This window comes from Brassica napus, chromosome A3, assembly GCF_020379485.1.
Source record: "Brassica napus cultivar Da-Ae chromosome A3, Da-Ae, whole genome shotgun sequence".
Taxonomy (NCBI): domain Eukaryota; kingdom Viridiplantae; phylum Streptophyta; class Magnoliopsida; order Brassicales; family Brassicaceae; genus Brassica; species Brassica napus.
This window is the reverse complement of record NC_063436.1, coordinates 22,421,101-22,437,400: the sequence shown is the minus strand read 5'-3', so window position 1 is coordinate 22,437,400 and position 16,300 is coordinate 22,421,101. Positions and strand designations below refer to the sequence as shown.

The 16,300-nt window shown below is 37.2% G+C and overlaps 2 protein-coding genes and 1 non-coding gene across 5 annotated transcripts; all 3 read right to left on the bottom strand.

The window, feature by feature from the left end:
* Positions 1-770: 770 nt before the first annotated feature.
* TRNAN-GUU lies at positions 771-844 on the bottom strand. Its single transcript has one exon. It is a non-coding gene; the product is annotated as a tRNA-Asn (tRNA).
* Positions 845-897: 53 nt separating this feature from the next.
* Positions 898-2,241, bottom strand: LOC106359529 (zinc-finger homeodomain protein 7-like). Of its 3 annotated transcripts, none has more exons than XM_013799211.3 (2): positions 1,988-2,241; positions 898-1,829 (listed from the first exon to the last, which is right to left on the bottom strand). In XM_013799211.3, exons 1-2 carry the CDS (start codon positions 2,090-2,092, stop codon positions 1,083-1,085), a joined length of 852 nt encoding a protein of 283 aa, XP_013654665.1. In that variant the 5' UTR covers positions 2,093-2,241; the 3' UTR covers positions 898-1,082. The 3 variants fall into 3 exon arrangements, with proteins under 3 accessions (XP_013654665.1, XP_013741256.1, XP_013741257.1); XM_013885802.3 differs by having other exon boundaries at positions 1,965-2,211; XM_013885803.3 differs by having other exon boundaries at positions 898-1,823; positions 1,965-2,211.
* A 10,176-nt stretch (positions 2,242-12,417) lies between these two features.
* LOC106444316 (GATA transcription factor 18) lies at positions 12,418-14,813 on the bottom strand. The gene is made up of 2 exons (XM_013885801.3): positions 13,243-14,813; positions 12,418-12,896 (listed from the first exon to the last, which is right to left on the bottom strand). The coding sequence occupies exons 1-2, from the start codon at positions 13,711-13,713 to the stop codon at positions 12,531-12,533; spliced, it is 837 nt and encodes a 278-aa protein (XP_013741255.2). The 5' UTR covers positions 13,714-14,813; the 3' UTR covers positions 12,418-12,530.
* Between the last annotated feature and the right edge of the window lie 1,487 nt (positions 14,814-16,300).

Sequence of the window (16,300 nt, the reverse complement as noted above, 5' to 3'; positions counted from 1 at the left end):
AACTATATATGTGTATAATTTAATAAAAACCGATGTGTTAGTGTTACACCCACATGATCTATACATTTTGTTCCTATTTAATCGCCGTTCAATAGTGTTTTATGCGGACTATTACGTCTACATTTTTTCAGACAATTCATTAAATGGACACTGTCATTAGAGTTTAGACTCAACTTGTCGTGTTGCAAAACGAACTTTCTTTGTCTTATCCAGGTCCAACAATTTATCCTAGAAGGAAGAAAAAACGTTGCAAATTTGTCGAAATTAACCTACAAGATCAAAGGAAACACCTCTTAAAAAATCATTTGCAAAGAAACATCTGAAGCACTTGTTTCCAAATCGACGTAACGTCTAGGACTGAGTTTGATCATATAAATCATATTCCCCTTTTTGTTTAGAGCCTCTTTTGAAGTTAGACTTGGTCATATATAGCTAAATATTTGTGTTTTTGTCTGCATCTTACGACTCTATGCTAGGATTGGGAGGTAGAAACGAGTGGATAGGAGTGCAGAGAAAGAAGAAGACAAATGCAGAACATAACTTTCTCCTTGTTGTGCGTCCTGCGGTCCTGGCCTGGGCAAGAAGTGCTGCTTTCTAGCTATCTTCCTTGCTATATATAATATATCTAACCCCTGCCTTTACCCTTTAGTGGCAACAAATACGCTAGAAGAGTCAAAATTAACATAGTTCTTGCTTTTTGACTTCCACAATTACAATAATCAAGTCTCAGTTTTTTTATTACTAAAAGAGTCAAATTAATGTAAAAAATACGCTAGAAGAAGGGGTCGAACCTCCGACCTTGTGGTTAACAGCCACACGCTCTAACCAACTGAGCTATTCCAGCTGATTTGTTATTCCTTTAAATCTTTTGCCTGCTATAGCGTTCTTAGTTTTAGGTACAAACTTTATCAATTCATTGTAACCACACACACGAACTAATTTTTAAGAAAATAGCACATTGAGACAATAAATCAGAGCATAGGTAGACGCTTCTGGTTTCAAGATTTGCACCTACAATCCTATAATCTAGTCACGATTTCATACTCAAAGCAATTTTAATGCAAAAAATAAAACAGGATTTATTAATTTTGCAGGTCACAAATGTTACCATTCCTCTTCATTGCTTGCTTGTTATTATGCATCCACACTTTGAATACCTGTCTCCTCAGATTCACCGTCCTACAAAACTTATCAATCTCTTCTTCATCTTTCTTTTGAATACTCCACCCTAGCCTCTCTGCAAACTCCTTCATCTTCTTCTTTTGTCCTTCATTAATCTTTGTCCTAACCCTCTTCTTCTTCCTCGTAATCATCATCAAACCTTTTCCATCACTATTTTGGTTCAATATCTTCTTCATATCCTCGCTCGACGATGATGTCCTCCGTCCAATCTCACCCGTCGGATACACTCCACGTGGCTGGATCGCCTTGTACGAGTTGCTACTACGGTAAAACGTCGGAGATATCAGCTCTTCTTGTGTACTGTTTCTATGTCCGTACACTTCCTTCCGGTGGAAACTCCTGTGGCAATTGCAGGCTGCGCATTTTAGTGCACCTGAAGTGCCCTCTTCTCCTCCGGGCATGAACTCGCAGCATCCATCCACCACGTGTCCTCCGGTTAAGGCCGCGTGGTTCTTCTGACACTCCTCGTACTTGGCTGCTTGGTTGGAACGCGTCCTTGGTTTTTGGTTTTCTTTCTTGATCAAGAATGAATCTGAACCGGGTTTGGTTTTCGGATCCGGGTTGGTATTTGGTTTTGCTTTTAAGGTTATTGTTGTGGAAGTAATTGCATTGCAGTTTCCTCCATGCTCCATTGTAAAAATCTGACTCTAAAGAAGATACATTTGTTAAATTGTAATAACCTACTTATAATCATAACTATTGCATGCAAATAAAAAAAACATCATTGCAGTTCTTATTTAATTTGGAATTAAAGAGGAAAAATTATCTAATTTTAGACTCACCTGGAGGGATTTAAAGAGCTTACTGTTTCAGCAAAGACTAGAGTGCAAGATGAGATTGATATTGAAGAAGAGGGAGAAATAGAAATGGTGGTGGTGGTGGTGACGTGTGTGCATCTGTTTCCTTTCATCCATCAAGTTTAATTTCACATGAAAATCCAAGAAAATATCGATTTTATAAAAGAAAACACAAACCTACTACTACTAGAGAGAGAAAGATAGAGTGTGTATGTGTGGTGGTGCCTCTTAATTTGGAGACATTGTCATATGTTATCTCCCACCACCTGCAACTTTGGCCCATCTCCCATTATTGCATTTATATATTTTCTCTATTTTCTTTTGTGATGATGTTATTGGTGTTACTAATTAATGTGTGTCTGCAAAAACCCTAGATTAGTCAAACAATTACCAACTAGTTACGACATTAGGATGTGGTGAGAGATGAAGAAGAAACTTATTGAACTAGTTCACATTTCAATTTTAGAAAATTCAATCAATAATTTTAGTTTAGTTGAAATTGTGTCATGTGATCAAGAAAATCAAATTTGGAAACGTGTGTAAATTAGTTCACTTTTGCATGCATACATAATCACATATCATAGAAATTAAAATTTGTGAACACAAATTTTAATTCAAATATCCACTAATTGTAAAATTATTATGTCAATACACTATACGCCACAAGTTATATATCCGGAATAATTGATCTTACTATAAATATGAGAAATTATACTAATATCAACATTAAGTGCGGTGGCTTGGGTTGATGCATGGAAACTAATTATATTTACTACATCTTCAACTTCCCATACCAATGAAATTAGGGCTGCTTTAACAACATCTAATAAGAGTTAATCCTGCGTCTTGATTGAAAGAGAAGACATGTTAAATTAATTTTCTGGTGGGAGGGTTGAGGAAATAAAGTGTGAAAAAGGATGAAAAGCTGGTCCACATAAGCACAAACAAAGACCTGCACTTTTATTTATCTCCACATGTCTTGTTTTCAGATTCTTTGTTTCCCACAGCTGTGTTGCACTTCATGATGATCTTCTTATTTACCATTCAAATATACTGAAATTAGTGAAAATATATATTTGCCATACAAACTTTCACGAGGTTGATCAATGTGCGTGACATCTTTGAACTTTAGTAAATTGTCTCCATATAGCAAACTCCCCAAGTCAAAAGAAGCAAGCATTGCGCCCAATACTTCAGAAATGCTGCTCTTGTTGATCATATATGTGAGCCTGTGACATGGCAAAATCAGATCCAAGCTGTGGAGACATTGGCCCAAGCCCTATAGAAGGTTGGATGCAAGGAAAGTGGGAGAAAAAAAGAAGCCATGCTATTGCTCTCTAAGCAAAGAATCCTAGCAAAATGAAACTAGATTTGATACATTCGGAACGTACTTCCACATAGAGTTACAAATGGGGTTTCTCTCACGTTTTCTAAGTTGCAAATACAGGAAAACAAAACAAGGACAAAATTCAAGATTATCTAGCAAGTGAAATTAACTTGGAAGAGAAAGGGAAGAGACAACAAAGTGGTGGGCGTGGAATAGCTTCTTCGTCAGAGGATATACGATTAGCTGTCCTGGCCGACCCAGAGCAAGTGGGTCTTGATTGCGAAGTGATCCCAGATCAATTACAACCAATTACAATACGATGATTGATGCTAGATTTAGAAGTTTCGGTGATAAAAGATAATAAAACAATCAGTCATATACTGCGACTGATGGTATTTATATTCCATTCGGAAGATAAAATCTGTTAAATCATAAGTCATATACCTAGTCAGTGTTAGAGATATCAAGGAAGTGGGCCGAGCGGAGGAGGCCCAAATGATTCAAAGCTTAACAAAGCCCATGTTCAGCTCACAACGGTCGACTTCTGAACAGAAGAGACAAAATCAGAAGAGTACGGAGGAGAACGGTTTGCCTCTCCAAAACAGATTTGAGCTGTTCTTATCCTTGGGTGATTGACTGCTTTATGCTTTACCAGCTGGAGAGATAAGGTTGTGTAAAGATCGAGAGAGTCCCTAGGGTTTAGACTCTTTGTATATAAACCAATGTAATCACCCTATTTAATTTATCAAGTTGAGAAGTTATATTCAGAGAAAATACTTTCTTCTTGTTTCTTTCACATGGTATCAGAGCCATCAAAACCTTAACAGGTCGAAAATGGCAGATTCCTATCCCTTCCCGAAGAACGTTCACATCCTGAGCTCTGTTACTCTCAAGCTCAACGATGGGAACTACTTACTCTGGAAGACCCAGTTCGAGTCCTTATTGTCCAGTCAGAAGCTGGTTGGCTTCGTCAATGGAGGTGTGACGCAACCGGAGGCTACTGTAACGGTGGTTCAAGATGGTGTTGATGTCGAAAACTCTAACCCAGCGTATGAGTCCTGGTTCTGTTCTGATCAACTAGTGCGTTCGTGGTTGTTTGGTACCCTGTCAGAGGAAGTCCTAGGGTACGTTCATAATCTCCCTACCTCTAGAGAGATCTGGCTCTCGCTTGCGGAAAACTTCAACAAGAGTTCCTTGGCTCGTGAGTTCACGTTACGCCGCAATCTCCAGCTGTTAACCAACAAAGGGAAGACGCTTGCGGTTTACAGTAGAGAGTTCAAGTCGATGTGTGATGCTTTGAGTTCTATTGGGAAGCCTATTGATGAGTCGATGAAGATCTTTGGCTTTCTCAATGGACTTGGAAGGGAGTATGACCCTATCACTACCGTTATTCAAAGCTCCCTCACCAAGTTCCCTCAGCCAACCTTCAACGACGTTGTGTCTGAAGTTCAGGGCTTTGACTCCAAGCTTAAGTCATATGAAGAGAATGCCACAGTCTCTCCACAGATGGTGTTCAACACTCACCAGTACCAGAACTCTCAAGAACACAAGCAAGCTGCTCCGACTTACAATCCTCAACAGAGAGGACGAGGTAGATCCAGCTACTTCAGAGGCCGTGGTGGATATTCAACCAGAGGTCGTGGCTTCACTCAGCATCAGTCAACTCCAACAGGCTCTGGTAACAGGCCTACATGTCAGATTTGTGGTCGTATTGGTCATACCGCGCTCAAGTGCTACAACAGGTTTGACAATAACTACCAGAGCAATGATGCTTTCTCTGCCCTGAGGATGACTGATGAGAGTGGAAAGGAGTGGTATCCTGACTCTGGAGCAACGACTCATGTCACATCCTCCACTCAGAATCTCCACAATGCTCATCCCTATGAAGGAAACGATGCTGTTATGGTTGGAGACGGATCATATCTTCCTATCACTCATGTTGGAGCCGCTAACATCACTTCTGGTTCAGGTACAATTCCTTTAAAAGAAGTTCTTGTTTGTCCAGATATTAAGAAATCTTTGCTGTCAGTGTCTAAGCTCTGTGATGACTACCCGTGTGGAGTCTATTTTGATGCTCATAATGTGTCTGTGATTGATCTCCAAACTCAGAAAGTGGTGTCAAAGGGTCCACGAACTAAAGGGTTATATATGCTGAAGAGTGATGAGTTTGTTGCGTTCTACTCAAGCCGTCATGTAGCTGCTTCAGAGGCGGTGTGGCACCATCGCTTAGGACACTCAAACCTCAGAATTCTTCAGCACCTTCAAGCCAGCAAGGAGATTAAAGTGAATAAGAGCAGAACATCTCCCATTTGTGAGCCTTGCCAGATGGGAAAGAGTAGTCGTCTTCAGTTTTCCTATTCTAGTTCTTCTGTTTCTGAGCCATTAGATTGCATACATAGTGATCTTTGGGGACCCTCACCTGTTGCATCTAATCAAGGGTTCCGTTATTATGTAATTTTCGTGGATGAACACACTCGTTATACGTGGTTCTTTCCTTTACATAATAAAACAGAATTTCTATCAGTCTTCACTGCCTTTCAAAAGCTTGTCGAAAACCAACTTGACAGGAAGATCAAGGTGTTTCAGTCAGATGGCGGTGGGGAATATATTAATCAGAGGTTCAGAGATCATCTCAGTCATCATGGGATTCAACACCGTGTCTCATGTCCCTATACACCAGAGCAGAATGGTCTAGCAGAGAGAAAACACCGACATCTCACTGAACTAGGATTATCCATGATGTTCCATTCTCACCTACCTCTGAATCACTGGGTAGAAGCTTTCTATACGGCATCTTATATTGGAAATTTCCTTCCTGGCCTATCGAAGGGAAGCAAGTCTCCAGCTGAGCTACTACTGAAATCTAAACCAGACTACTCTCACCTCCGCGTATTTGGCTCTGCTTGTTATCCTTACCTGCGTCCGGTTGCAGATCACAAGTTAGAACCAAGATCATTGAAGTGTGTCTTTCTCGGCTACAGTCCTAACTACAAAGGCTATAGATGTCTGTATGCTCCTACTGGTAAGGTCTACATCTCTCGCCATGTGGTGTTTGATGAGAAATGCTTTCCGTTTAAAGAAGACTACAAACATCTCGTTCCTAGATATGAGTCCACCCTTCTGAAAGCATGGCAGACAGCAACATCTTCTCCATCAATACCAACAGATGAGAGATGTATAAGAATTCTTCCACCTCCTCCTGATCCAGTAACTGCAGCTCCAATCCCACCACCTCCTCCTTCACCAATCCAAGAAGCTGACAACAATTATCAGGAGATGGAAGCTCCAGTTCCTCAGGTAGTTCCACTGGAGAATACTCATTCTATGACTACTAGAGCCAAGTCTGGAATTCAGAAACCAAACAGCCGATACGCTCTCTTGGTATCTAAATTTGTCCCTGAAATACCAAAGAACATAACAGAAGCGATGAAGCATCCTGGCTGGAATGGTGCAGTTGGAGAAGAGATGACTAACATACACATGTTAGATACTTGGACTCTGGTCCCTGCAACACCTGAGATGAACATACTGAGTAGCAGATGGGTCTTTACTGTCAAGTTCAATTCGGATGGAACTGTAAAGCAGCTTAAAGCTAGGCTTGTTACCAAAGGTTATGAACAGGAGGAGGGGCTTGATTACCTAGAAACATTCAGCCCTGTGGTGAGGACAGCAACCATACGTGTGGTACTGAATGTAGCAGTAGCAAAAGGTTGGTCGCTACGGCAACTTGATGTGTCAAGTGCGTTTCTTCATGATGAGTTGAAGGAACCTGTCTACATGTATCAACCTCCTGGCTTTGAAGATCCTAACAGGCCGAATCATGTCTGTCGTCTCACCAAGGCTCTGTATGGACTCAAACAGGCACCTCGGGCATGGTTTGATACTTTCAGTGAGTTTCTTATTGACTTTGGTTTCTGTTGCAGTAAGTCTGATCCATCTCTCTTTACCTATCATCAAAACAACAAGACGCTGGTGTTGCTCCTGTATGTAGATGATATTTTACTCACTGGAAGTGATGAGGGGCTTCTCCAAGACTTACTAGGAGTCCTAAAACAGAGATTTCCTATGAAAGATCTTGGGAAGCCGAGCTACTTCCTTGGTATTGAGATTGAGTCGTATGATGGTGGTCTGTTTCTGCATCAAGCGGCTTATGTCAGAGATATCCTTCATCAAACTGCGATGTCTGACTGCAATCCTATGGCAACACCGCTTCCTCTACGACTGGAGTATGAAGAGTCAGCTTTATTTACAGAACCTACGTACTTCAGGAGTGTAGCTGGGAAACTGCAGTATCTAACCATCACTCGTCCTGATATACAATATGCAGTAAACTTTGTGTGCCAAAGGATGCATGCTCCCACTCAAGCTGACTTTGGTTTCCTGAAGCGCATACTAAGATACATCAAAGGAACTCAAAGCCTTGGTCTCCATATCAAGAAGCAATCTATACTGACTCTATCAGCTTATTGTGACAGTGACTGGGCAGGTTGCAAGAAGACAAGAAAATCAACTACAGGCTTTGGCACACTTCTTGGACCAAACCTTCTCTCTTGGTCAGCAAAACGGCAAGCTACTGTCTCAAGATCCTCCACCGAGGCCGAGTATAGAGCACTTGGTGCCACGGCTCAGGAGATTGCTTGGATATCTTTCTTGCTACGCGACATTGGGATCAGTCAACCACATGCCACTATGTTACTATGTGATAACCTCTCTGCTGTCTATCTAAGTGCCAATCCGGCAATGCACAAGCGCTCGAAGCACTTCGATACCGACTACCACTACATCAGAGAACAAGTGGCGCTGGGGCTGATAGAGACTCGACATATCCCTGCAACACAGCAACTAGCAGACATATTCACTAAGTCTTTGCCTCGACGAGCTTTCATGGAACTGAGAGACAAACTTGGTGTTGGCTCTCCACCCACCACAAGTTTGAGGGGGAATGTTAGAGATATCAAGGAAGTGGGCCGAGCGGAGGAGGCCCAAATGATTCAAAGCTTAACAAAGCCCATGTTCAGCTCACAACGGTCGACTTCTGAACAGAAGAGACAAAATCAGAAGAGTACGGAGGAGAACGGTTTGCCTCTCCAAAACAGATTTGAGCTGTTCTTATCCTTGGGTGATTGACTGCTTTATGCTTTACCAGCTGGAGAGATAAGGTTGTGTAAAGATCGAGAGAGTCCCTAGGGTTTAGACTCTTTGTATATAAACCAATGTAATCACCCTATTTCATTTATCAAGTTGAGAAGTTATATTCAGAGAAAATACTTTCTTCTTGTTTCTTTCACAGTCAGGAAATTTACTTCAAATAAATGTTTAACTTAACTAGTTAATATCTTTGCGGACACTATACGTCCTATATACACATATCAATCAAATCTATTTCCTAGCAAAGCATTCGCTGGAAGAGAGGTTTTATTATTATCAGCCAGATGTCTTCTGAAGTTCTGAGATTCGATGAGCCTCCACATGTAATGAACAATGGACCTGTCCCTTCAGCAAAAAAATTAGGGCATTCCATTGGTAATATTTCAAAATTTCACAACATAAATTATATTATTTATTTTTAAAATATAAAAACACTAGTGTTTAGCCCCGTACTACGTACGAGCAAGGATTTGTTAACTTTTAACATGTATTAACACTACATTTTCTTGTTAAAATATACTACTAACAACGCATAGATTATAGATAATATATCTAGAAGAGTGTTAATTAATTTGCATTTGCATAAACCCGTAAATTGGTGATAATATATATAGAAAACTACAACAACTTGTAATCATTATAAGTTAAGAACCATTGTTTACAATTATTACTTTAATCTCGTCCACACATAACTACTGATATACCTTCATGTTCTTTCATGGCAAGATGATCTCTAGTTTTTATTTTGCTCTATATCCATAATAAATTTAAAAATTCACCCAAACAAAACTCAATAACATTAAACCTTTCTATGTTAACCGCAAGAAAGTGGTAAAAACACGTTTTATGATTTTTTTTTATTGAACCTGCATTTTAGGATACTTCTCAATCGCCTTTTCTACAGTAATAATCACTAACCATAAAATCCAACGATAAGATAAAACATATATCAAAACTTCAGTTTCTGTATAATAGACTCAAACAGATTTGTAAAATATTTGAATATGTTTTGTTTTAAGAAAACATATTTGTGAAATGTATATAGTTAACCGTACACAACGATTTGTAAATAATCAGTTTGTATATAGCAGGTTCATATATAGGTATTGTAACCTGAATTACCGACAAAACTCCCGAGTTTTTTGTTTTGTTTGAAGAACTCTTTGAAACCGGAGTATATTAAGTATCATTTTCAACATGAATCATGCATAAATAATTAAAAGAATGAGAAAGCACTGAATTAAAAATTAAAGAAAATTAATCTGAAAAGGAGAAATATAAACCTGTATCGTTTTTTACTACACTCAAAACACTGAAAAGATGAAGAAGAAACATTGATAAAAGAAAGAAATAGGAGAAATCAATTAGTTGCTTGAAGTTATATAGAAGTTTTAGACAGTTTGAAATTGTTGGAAAAAGTGTTTGACATCGTGATACAATTTCTAACTATACATGACATTTTTTCTTGGAAGTTTGAACATGTTAGTAGTGGTATGAGAAAATTTAGGAATCAGTTTTTTTCTTTATAGTTTCCGAAAAATTTAAATTTGTTATTTTTAATTGATTTGTTATTTTTAAAACACAATGACAAATGTCAAACTTTTATTGGATGAGTGACTTGCAATTTAGTATATAAAGGGTAGTACATTACTTTATTTTAAAATGTACTTATAAAATATTGATATCTTCGTTCCCCACAGATAAATATTTTGGAAAAAGTTTAAATACAGAGTATATTACTTTTTGTGTGTTTATTATATTAATTTGTGTTTTTATTAATTTATATTATTTAGTAATTCTAAATTGTAAATTAACAAATTGAGTTTATTGAAGTGTTTTTGGTTTATTCTTATTGAAAATGAGGTATTTATAATACAAATTAAATTTTTTTTATGTGTGAACAAATGAAAAATATATCTTTGTGGATAGGATGATGTAATACACTCGATATTCATAATTAGAATACTAACATAATTTTTATAGTCATACTTAAAATTTAAATATTAATATTATTTTATATTAAGAATTTATCAATGGAATACCCTAAAGTTTTTAATGGAAGGACATGGAGATGGCAAAATCGGTCACTGGTCCGGTGATGATCGTCAACCTCATTACATTGGCAATATTAGTCATTAGCAATTATCTATAAACCGACAAATTTATCATTTAGCCCGAAACTTAGTTGGGCCTCATGCAATAATATCGATTGGCGCCTAATTAACCCAATAATACATTTTTCGGTTCAGTTGCAAATTGCAATATGTTAGTTTCGTCGTTAGTGATAACTGATAACCCGATCAAATTCTTAATTGGGCACATTTTAGCCCAATCACACAAACTATTTTTTGCCAACCAAAACTTTTTATTTTATTGATGCATAAAACGGCAGTAGGTATGAATCAAAGACCACTGATATAGTGAAATTATCGCCTTTCATTGTTCGTATTCTACAATTCTATAACTATACTCGAATACGAGGAGGTTCAGTTTTGTCTATGTATAGTGTTGCAGTTTTAAGTTGGTAGGACCTCCGTCAAATATCCAGTTAAGAATAAAATTATCACATTTGAACTCAACTAGATCATAGCCCAAAGACCATGATGCCCGGAGTGTCCAGATCAGTGCCGAACATTATGATTCTTCTGATGTAAATCTTCCATGAAATTGCCTCATACCACCATCAATGGACTTCCCATTATGATCACGCATTATCCAGCCTAGCCCTGATGAGCATCTGATATGCATACTATGACGTATTGAGTTGTTTGATTCTCTATTCCGCTTCATATGCAACCATCAGGGGCGGACGCAAGACAACGGGTACGGGGGCACGTGCCCCCAACTGTTTTGAAATTTTCTTTGCTAAATACTATAGGGTTTATTGAATGCTTCCACCCTAAAACTAAATCATAATGAAAAAAATCATTGTGCCCCCTACTAATTAGCATCCTACATCCGCCCCTGGCAACCATTCCCTTACATACTCTACTGTCCACTTTTTAGAGTATTCTCGTGACTAATAAAAACCAAATCGTTACGGCTTTCAATAACTTAAAAGTTTATGATCACACACGTAGAAGTAAAATATCATTTCACATGGTGGACGCTGAATAAAGTTGAATATCTGTCGACGACGACTAGAGAGAAAAATATAATATCATAGTGAGATTTTTGTGTCATCGTGCAGAGTAAGATTAAAAGCTGGTAGAATTAGTACAAACAATGTTGCAGAATCGGTTCGGTAAAATCGGAAAACTTATATAATAAAAAGAAAGAAGATATTCTGTTGAGCGCATATTGACACGAGCAAAAGGTCAAGATGATGTAATTAGAAAAGGACAAAACGACGGTCAAAATATAAAGGAGGAGAGAACAGAGCATAATACGACAAAAATAAGTTCATTAAATCACTACAATGCTCTGATCCAAACAGAACCACAGACACGAGTCATCCCACATTGGTACGATCAGAATCTAATCTCTTAATTCGACGATCAGATTTCAATCTTCACTACCATTCAGCTGACACTCAATGTTTTATTTTCTCATTTAATTTTCTTATTCCAACCAATTAAATGAACACAATAATAATTAAAGTCTCAGTTGTGAAATTCAGGGAGTCAGGTGAAACTGAAACTTCTCCGTTTTAACCACAAAACTGTATACATTAAAAGAGTTATATCCTATGTCTACATTTTTTGGTCTGCGTTTTCTTTCATGTACATCACTTTTGTACTAACACTCATGAATCATGATTGATTACATGAATGTAATATTCAGTTTGGAGTTAAACAAAGATTAGGGTTTATATATTCCAACGTACAATAAAAAGGACTAAAGAGATAGATAAATTTCCATAAGTAGGTTTATATCCGTCAATCTGCAATAGAGAATGGTGTAAAATAGATAAACCATAAGTTAGATCATCGTCACACTATCAATACCATCAACATCGTCTCGCGATATACACTTCTTTTTCAAACATTTTCTTCGTTTTTTAAGAAACCTAGACATAACAAATAATTAAACTACATGGATATTTTAAGAATCTAACGTCAATTTCTCTTTCTTTTTCATCTCGTAAAGTCATGGACAAGACTTGCCCTATCTGCCACATTTAGCCTCCACGAAAGAAACGGAACGCCGCCGTGGCTACCGTCAGAGTCACCGTTATTATCAGCTCCAGTGCTGCTGTAATCATCCATGAACCTGATCTCGTTTGCCGGATAGTTGCACGGAGCCCTCTGCGTTGTGTGCTGAGCCCACGAAGTACCACTGTTGTTGTGACTAGTGGTAATGTTGTAATTGTTGTAGCTGGCGTTGTGATGTCCGTACGGATCGCCTGCTATAGGTGAGGCTCCAACGACGGCATTCCCTGAAGCCGTCGTGGTTCTTCTCTCTTCCTTCTTGAAACGAATGCCGCATGCGTTGCATAGGGACTGTAAATTCCAAAAACCGTCCACTTCATTTAACAATCAATATCATTAAAAAAAATGGAAATATTTCAAAAAGGGGATGAAATGTCTCATTTGAAAATATTTGTTTTTTCTTTATAATTTATATGAGGTTGCATTTGAAATTTAAAAAGTTCATTTTAAATAAATTTTTGTGGGAAATTAATCACCTTATCTAACCATCAAAATCCTTACTTAATGCTATTTCGATATGAAGTTATATATACAGTAAAATATCGGTTAAAGAGAAGAAATAAAAGATAACCAAGTTTTATATGTTGATTATCAACAAGAAGTAGTATTTTATAATGAATTATTGGAAATTAATTACCTTAGGGCCTCTAGGACCATTTCTCCAGAGTGGAGTTGAAGTGGTGTCACAATTGGCACAGCGTCGGGCGAGGAGAGAGTCGCCACCGCCGTTACCGCTGGGGCAACCGCGTGTTGGCTTGATGGGATTACCAGTGGAGAAAGAAGGGAAGTCAAAAGACGGCTTCGTATTGGAGTTGTTGTTTTTGGTGTGAATCAAGTCCAAGAAGTTGGAAATGCAAGAGGAAGGACCATAGGAAGTAGTGCGTTTGCGTTTCTCATCCTCCTCGCAGAGACGTGTGGAAGGAGTGCCAAGAGATAGAGTGCAGTCAACGACGGAGGAAGAGTAATAATCTTCGCCGTTCTGCTCGTAAACGCCGGCGTTTGAGTTGTTGTTGTTGTTGTAGCAGCAGCTTTGGCTGTGGTGGTGGAACATTGCGCAATAATGACAATATTGCCCCTGTGTTGAAGTATTGTACGGAGTATGCATCATCTCTCTCAACACACACACACACACACTCTCTCCAACTTTGAAAACCCTAAGTGTAAACTAAAAGAAGTTAAAGAAAATATGAAGAGATCAATCCAAGTAGTAAGTTCTCGTTGAAGTGCAGAACGGAGAAGAGGACACACACCTATATATAAATTTTAGAATTAGAGGTGTATATGCAGGTCTTTAGTAAACGAATAATTAAAATCAACAGAATATGTAGGGACTAGCTTCTTACGAAGTAATATTACTATAAATCATTTACTCTAAGGGGGTTCACTTGCTTTTAATTTTTGTTATTCAGAGCATGATTAATGGGAGGTTCTTAACGAATATAAGAACGGTTAATTTCTAACTAAAAAGATTAAGAACCAACTCTTAAATTCTACTAAAAACTTCATTTTAAAAGTTCTCCATTAATCATACTCTCAGATAGCCGAGTTATATTTTAATCACTATCTATATTTTCCACTTACATAGCACATGCTTCCTCTACATGTAATCTATGTGAGCGTTGATAATTAAATGACTCAAAATAGACATATTTCGAGTTAATTAGTTTTTTTTGCTATATTCAGGTTTAAAAACAATTGACATTCCTTAAGGAGGGATTAGCCTTTACAAAAAAAAGATCATAAGATACAAAGATGACATGACGTCAAACATTATTAAAAATATAACACAAAAGTAACTAGTGGTGTTCTAGTATGGCTGGATAATTCACCCTGGACATTAAGGAATTGATGTTTTCTTTTTCTTCATCAACTTTAATTCCATATTATTTATATTTTTTTATTCGATACTCTCCTGTTGTAATAATATAAAAAAAAGCAACAATGTATATTATCTTTGTTTGAACAAAACACAATAAATAAACACGAAAGTAAAGTAATCGAAACCATCGAGTAAAAAAAAATATTGGTCAGCTGGTTGATGGATGCCATGCCAAACTTCGGATAAAGATGCTAAATATAAGATGAACACATTTGGAAATATATTACTAAAATGAAATCATTCATTTATGTGCTTCCGAAAACTAGAGATTGAAATGTTTAAGTATGTTATTAATAAATGATATGTGGGGTCAATCGGATGAAAAACATAAAACTTTTGGACCAGCACACTTGCAAATTCTTGTTAAGAGTAATTCTTGGGTTCACTCCCTAGGGTGAACCTCTAGGTTCACCAACCAATAGGATTTCATTATTTCAAATTCGATATTTTTTAAAAAAGGAAACAAAATATTCTCAAATTATATTATGTTTTTAAAATAAAAAAAGATAATAGTTACAGAAAAAAAAAATTAAAAAAAAAATATTTTTAATGTTCTCAACAAAATACTAAACCCTAAATCCTAATCCTTAAACCGTAAATCCTAAACCCTAAACCCTTGGATAAACCCTAAACCCTTGGGTAAATCCTAAACCCTTGGATAAATCCTAAACCCTTGGGTAAACCCTAAACCCTTGGGTAAACCCTAAACCCTTGGATAAATCCTAAACTCTAAATAAAAAACACTAAAACCCTAAACGTTTGAATGTTTTAGTGTATAGTGATTTTGATTTAGAGTTTTGGATTTATCCTAGAGTTTAGAGTTTATCCAAGGGTTTAGGGTTTAGGATTAAGGGTTTAGGGATTAGAATTTAGGGTTTAGGGTTTAATGTTATGCTGACGACGTAAAATATTTTTTTTTGTAATTATTACTATTTTTTTTTACTTTTTAATTTTAAAAACATAATATAATTTGACAATATTTTGTTTCTTTTTTTAAAAGATATCGAATATAAAATAAAAGAATCCTATTGGTTGGTGAACCTAGAGGTTCACCCTATGGGGTGGACCTAAGAATAAGTCTCTTGTTAATACGTTATTGCTATTTAAGGAAATTAATATTATGCCACTCACACACGAATATTTACTAGATCTATACACGTTTATAATTTGTAAAGAAGGATTTGAAATTATCGGTTTATGTGGAGTAGAATTAAGAGCTCTAGAATTAAACCATGCAAAAAAAAAATAGAAGGAGGAGAGAGTGATGTGATGTTTGTTGAAGGTCACTGAAGAAGGGTGGTCAAAATTTAGCCCACGTGACAAGGGGGAGAGAGTACAGTCATCACTGCAAAAAAATCTCCGATCACGAGGCTCAGTTTTTGATTTTTATTTGTTCTCTTCCAATATAATGCTACTGCTATAAACCTCTGTCTTTATCCGTATCTATGCCCTAGAACTCTGAATCTCACGCGACCCTGCTCATTCGCGCGTGGCCTTGTTCTTTTACTTCCACCACATCGCCATCACACGTTCGATACCTGCACAGCCTGATGTGGTTAATGATGATCCCACGATTATGTTAGTAAAACTGACTAAGATCAGGTTATTGGATTTCTTCAAAACTTTAGCTATAGCTAGACTCTACTCTGGTAGTCATCGTCCTCTATTCAATGGATTTCTATGATTATGTTTTAACTAAAGAGAAATTGCATCCAATAGACGTAAAAAAACAAAATTTACTAACTAACTAAAAAATTTCCTCTTTCCTACTTTCTCTTCCGATCTCTCTCTATTCTTTTTTTCAAAATCTAATTTT

Bases quoted from the DNA above. Each gene is read 5' to 3' on its own strand.
- LOC106359529 (XM_013799211.3), bottom strand. From the start codon at position 2,092: ATGAAAGGAAACAGATGCACACACGTCACCACCACCACCACCATTTCT. The intron at 1,830-1,987 runs GTAAGCTCTTTA...TATCTTCTTTAG, and splicing joins CTCTAGTCTTTGCTGAAACA to AGTCAGATTTTTACAATGGA.
- LOC106444316 (XM_013885801.3), bottom strand. From the start codon at position 13,713: ATGATGCATACTCCGTACAATACTTCAACACAGGGGCAATATTGTCAT. The intron at 12,897-13,242 runs GTAATTAATTTC...TGGAATTTACAG, and splicing joins ATGGTCCTAGAGGCCCTAAG to TCCCTATGCAACGCATGCGG.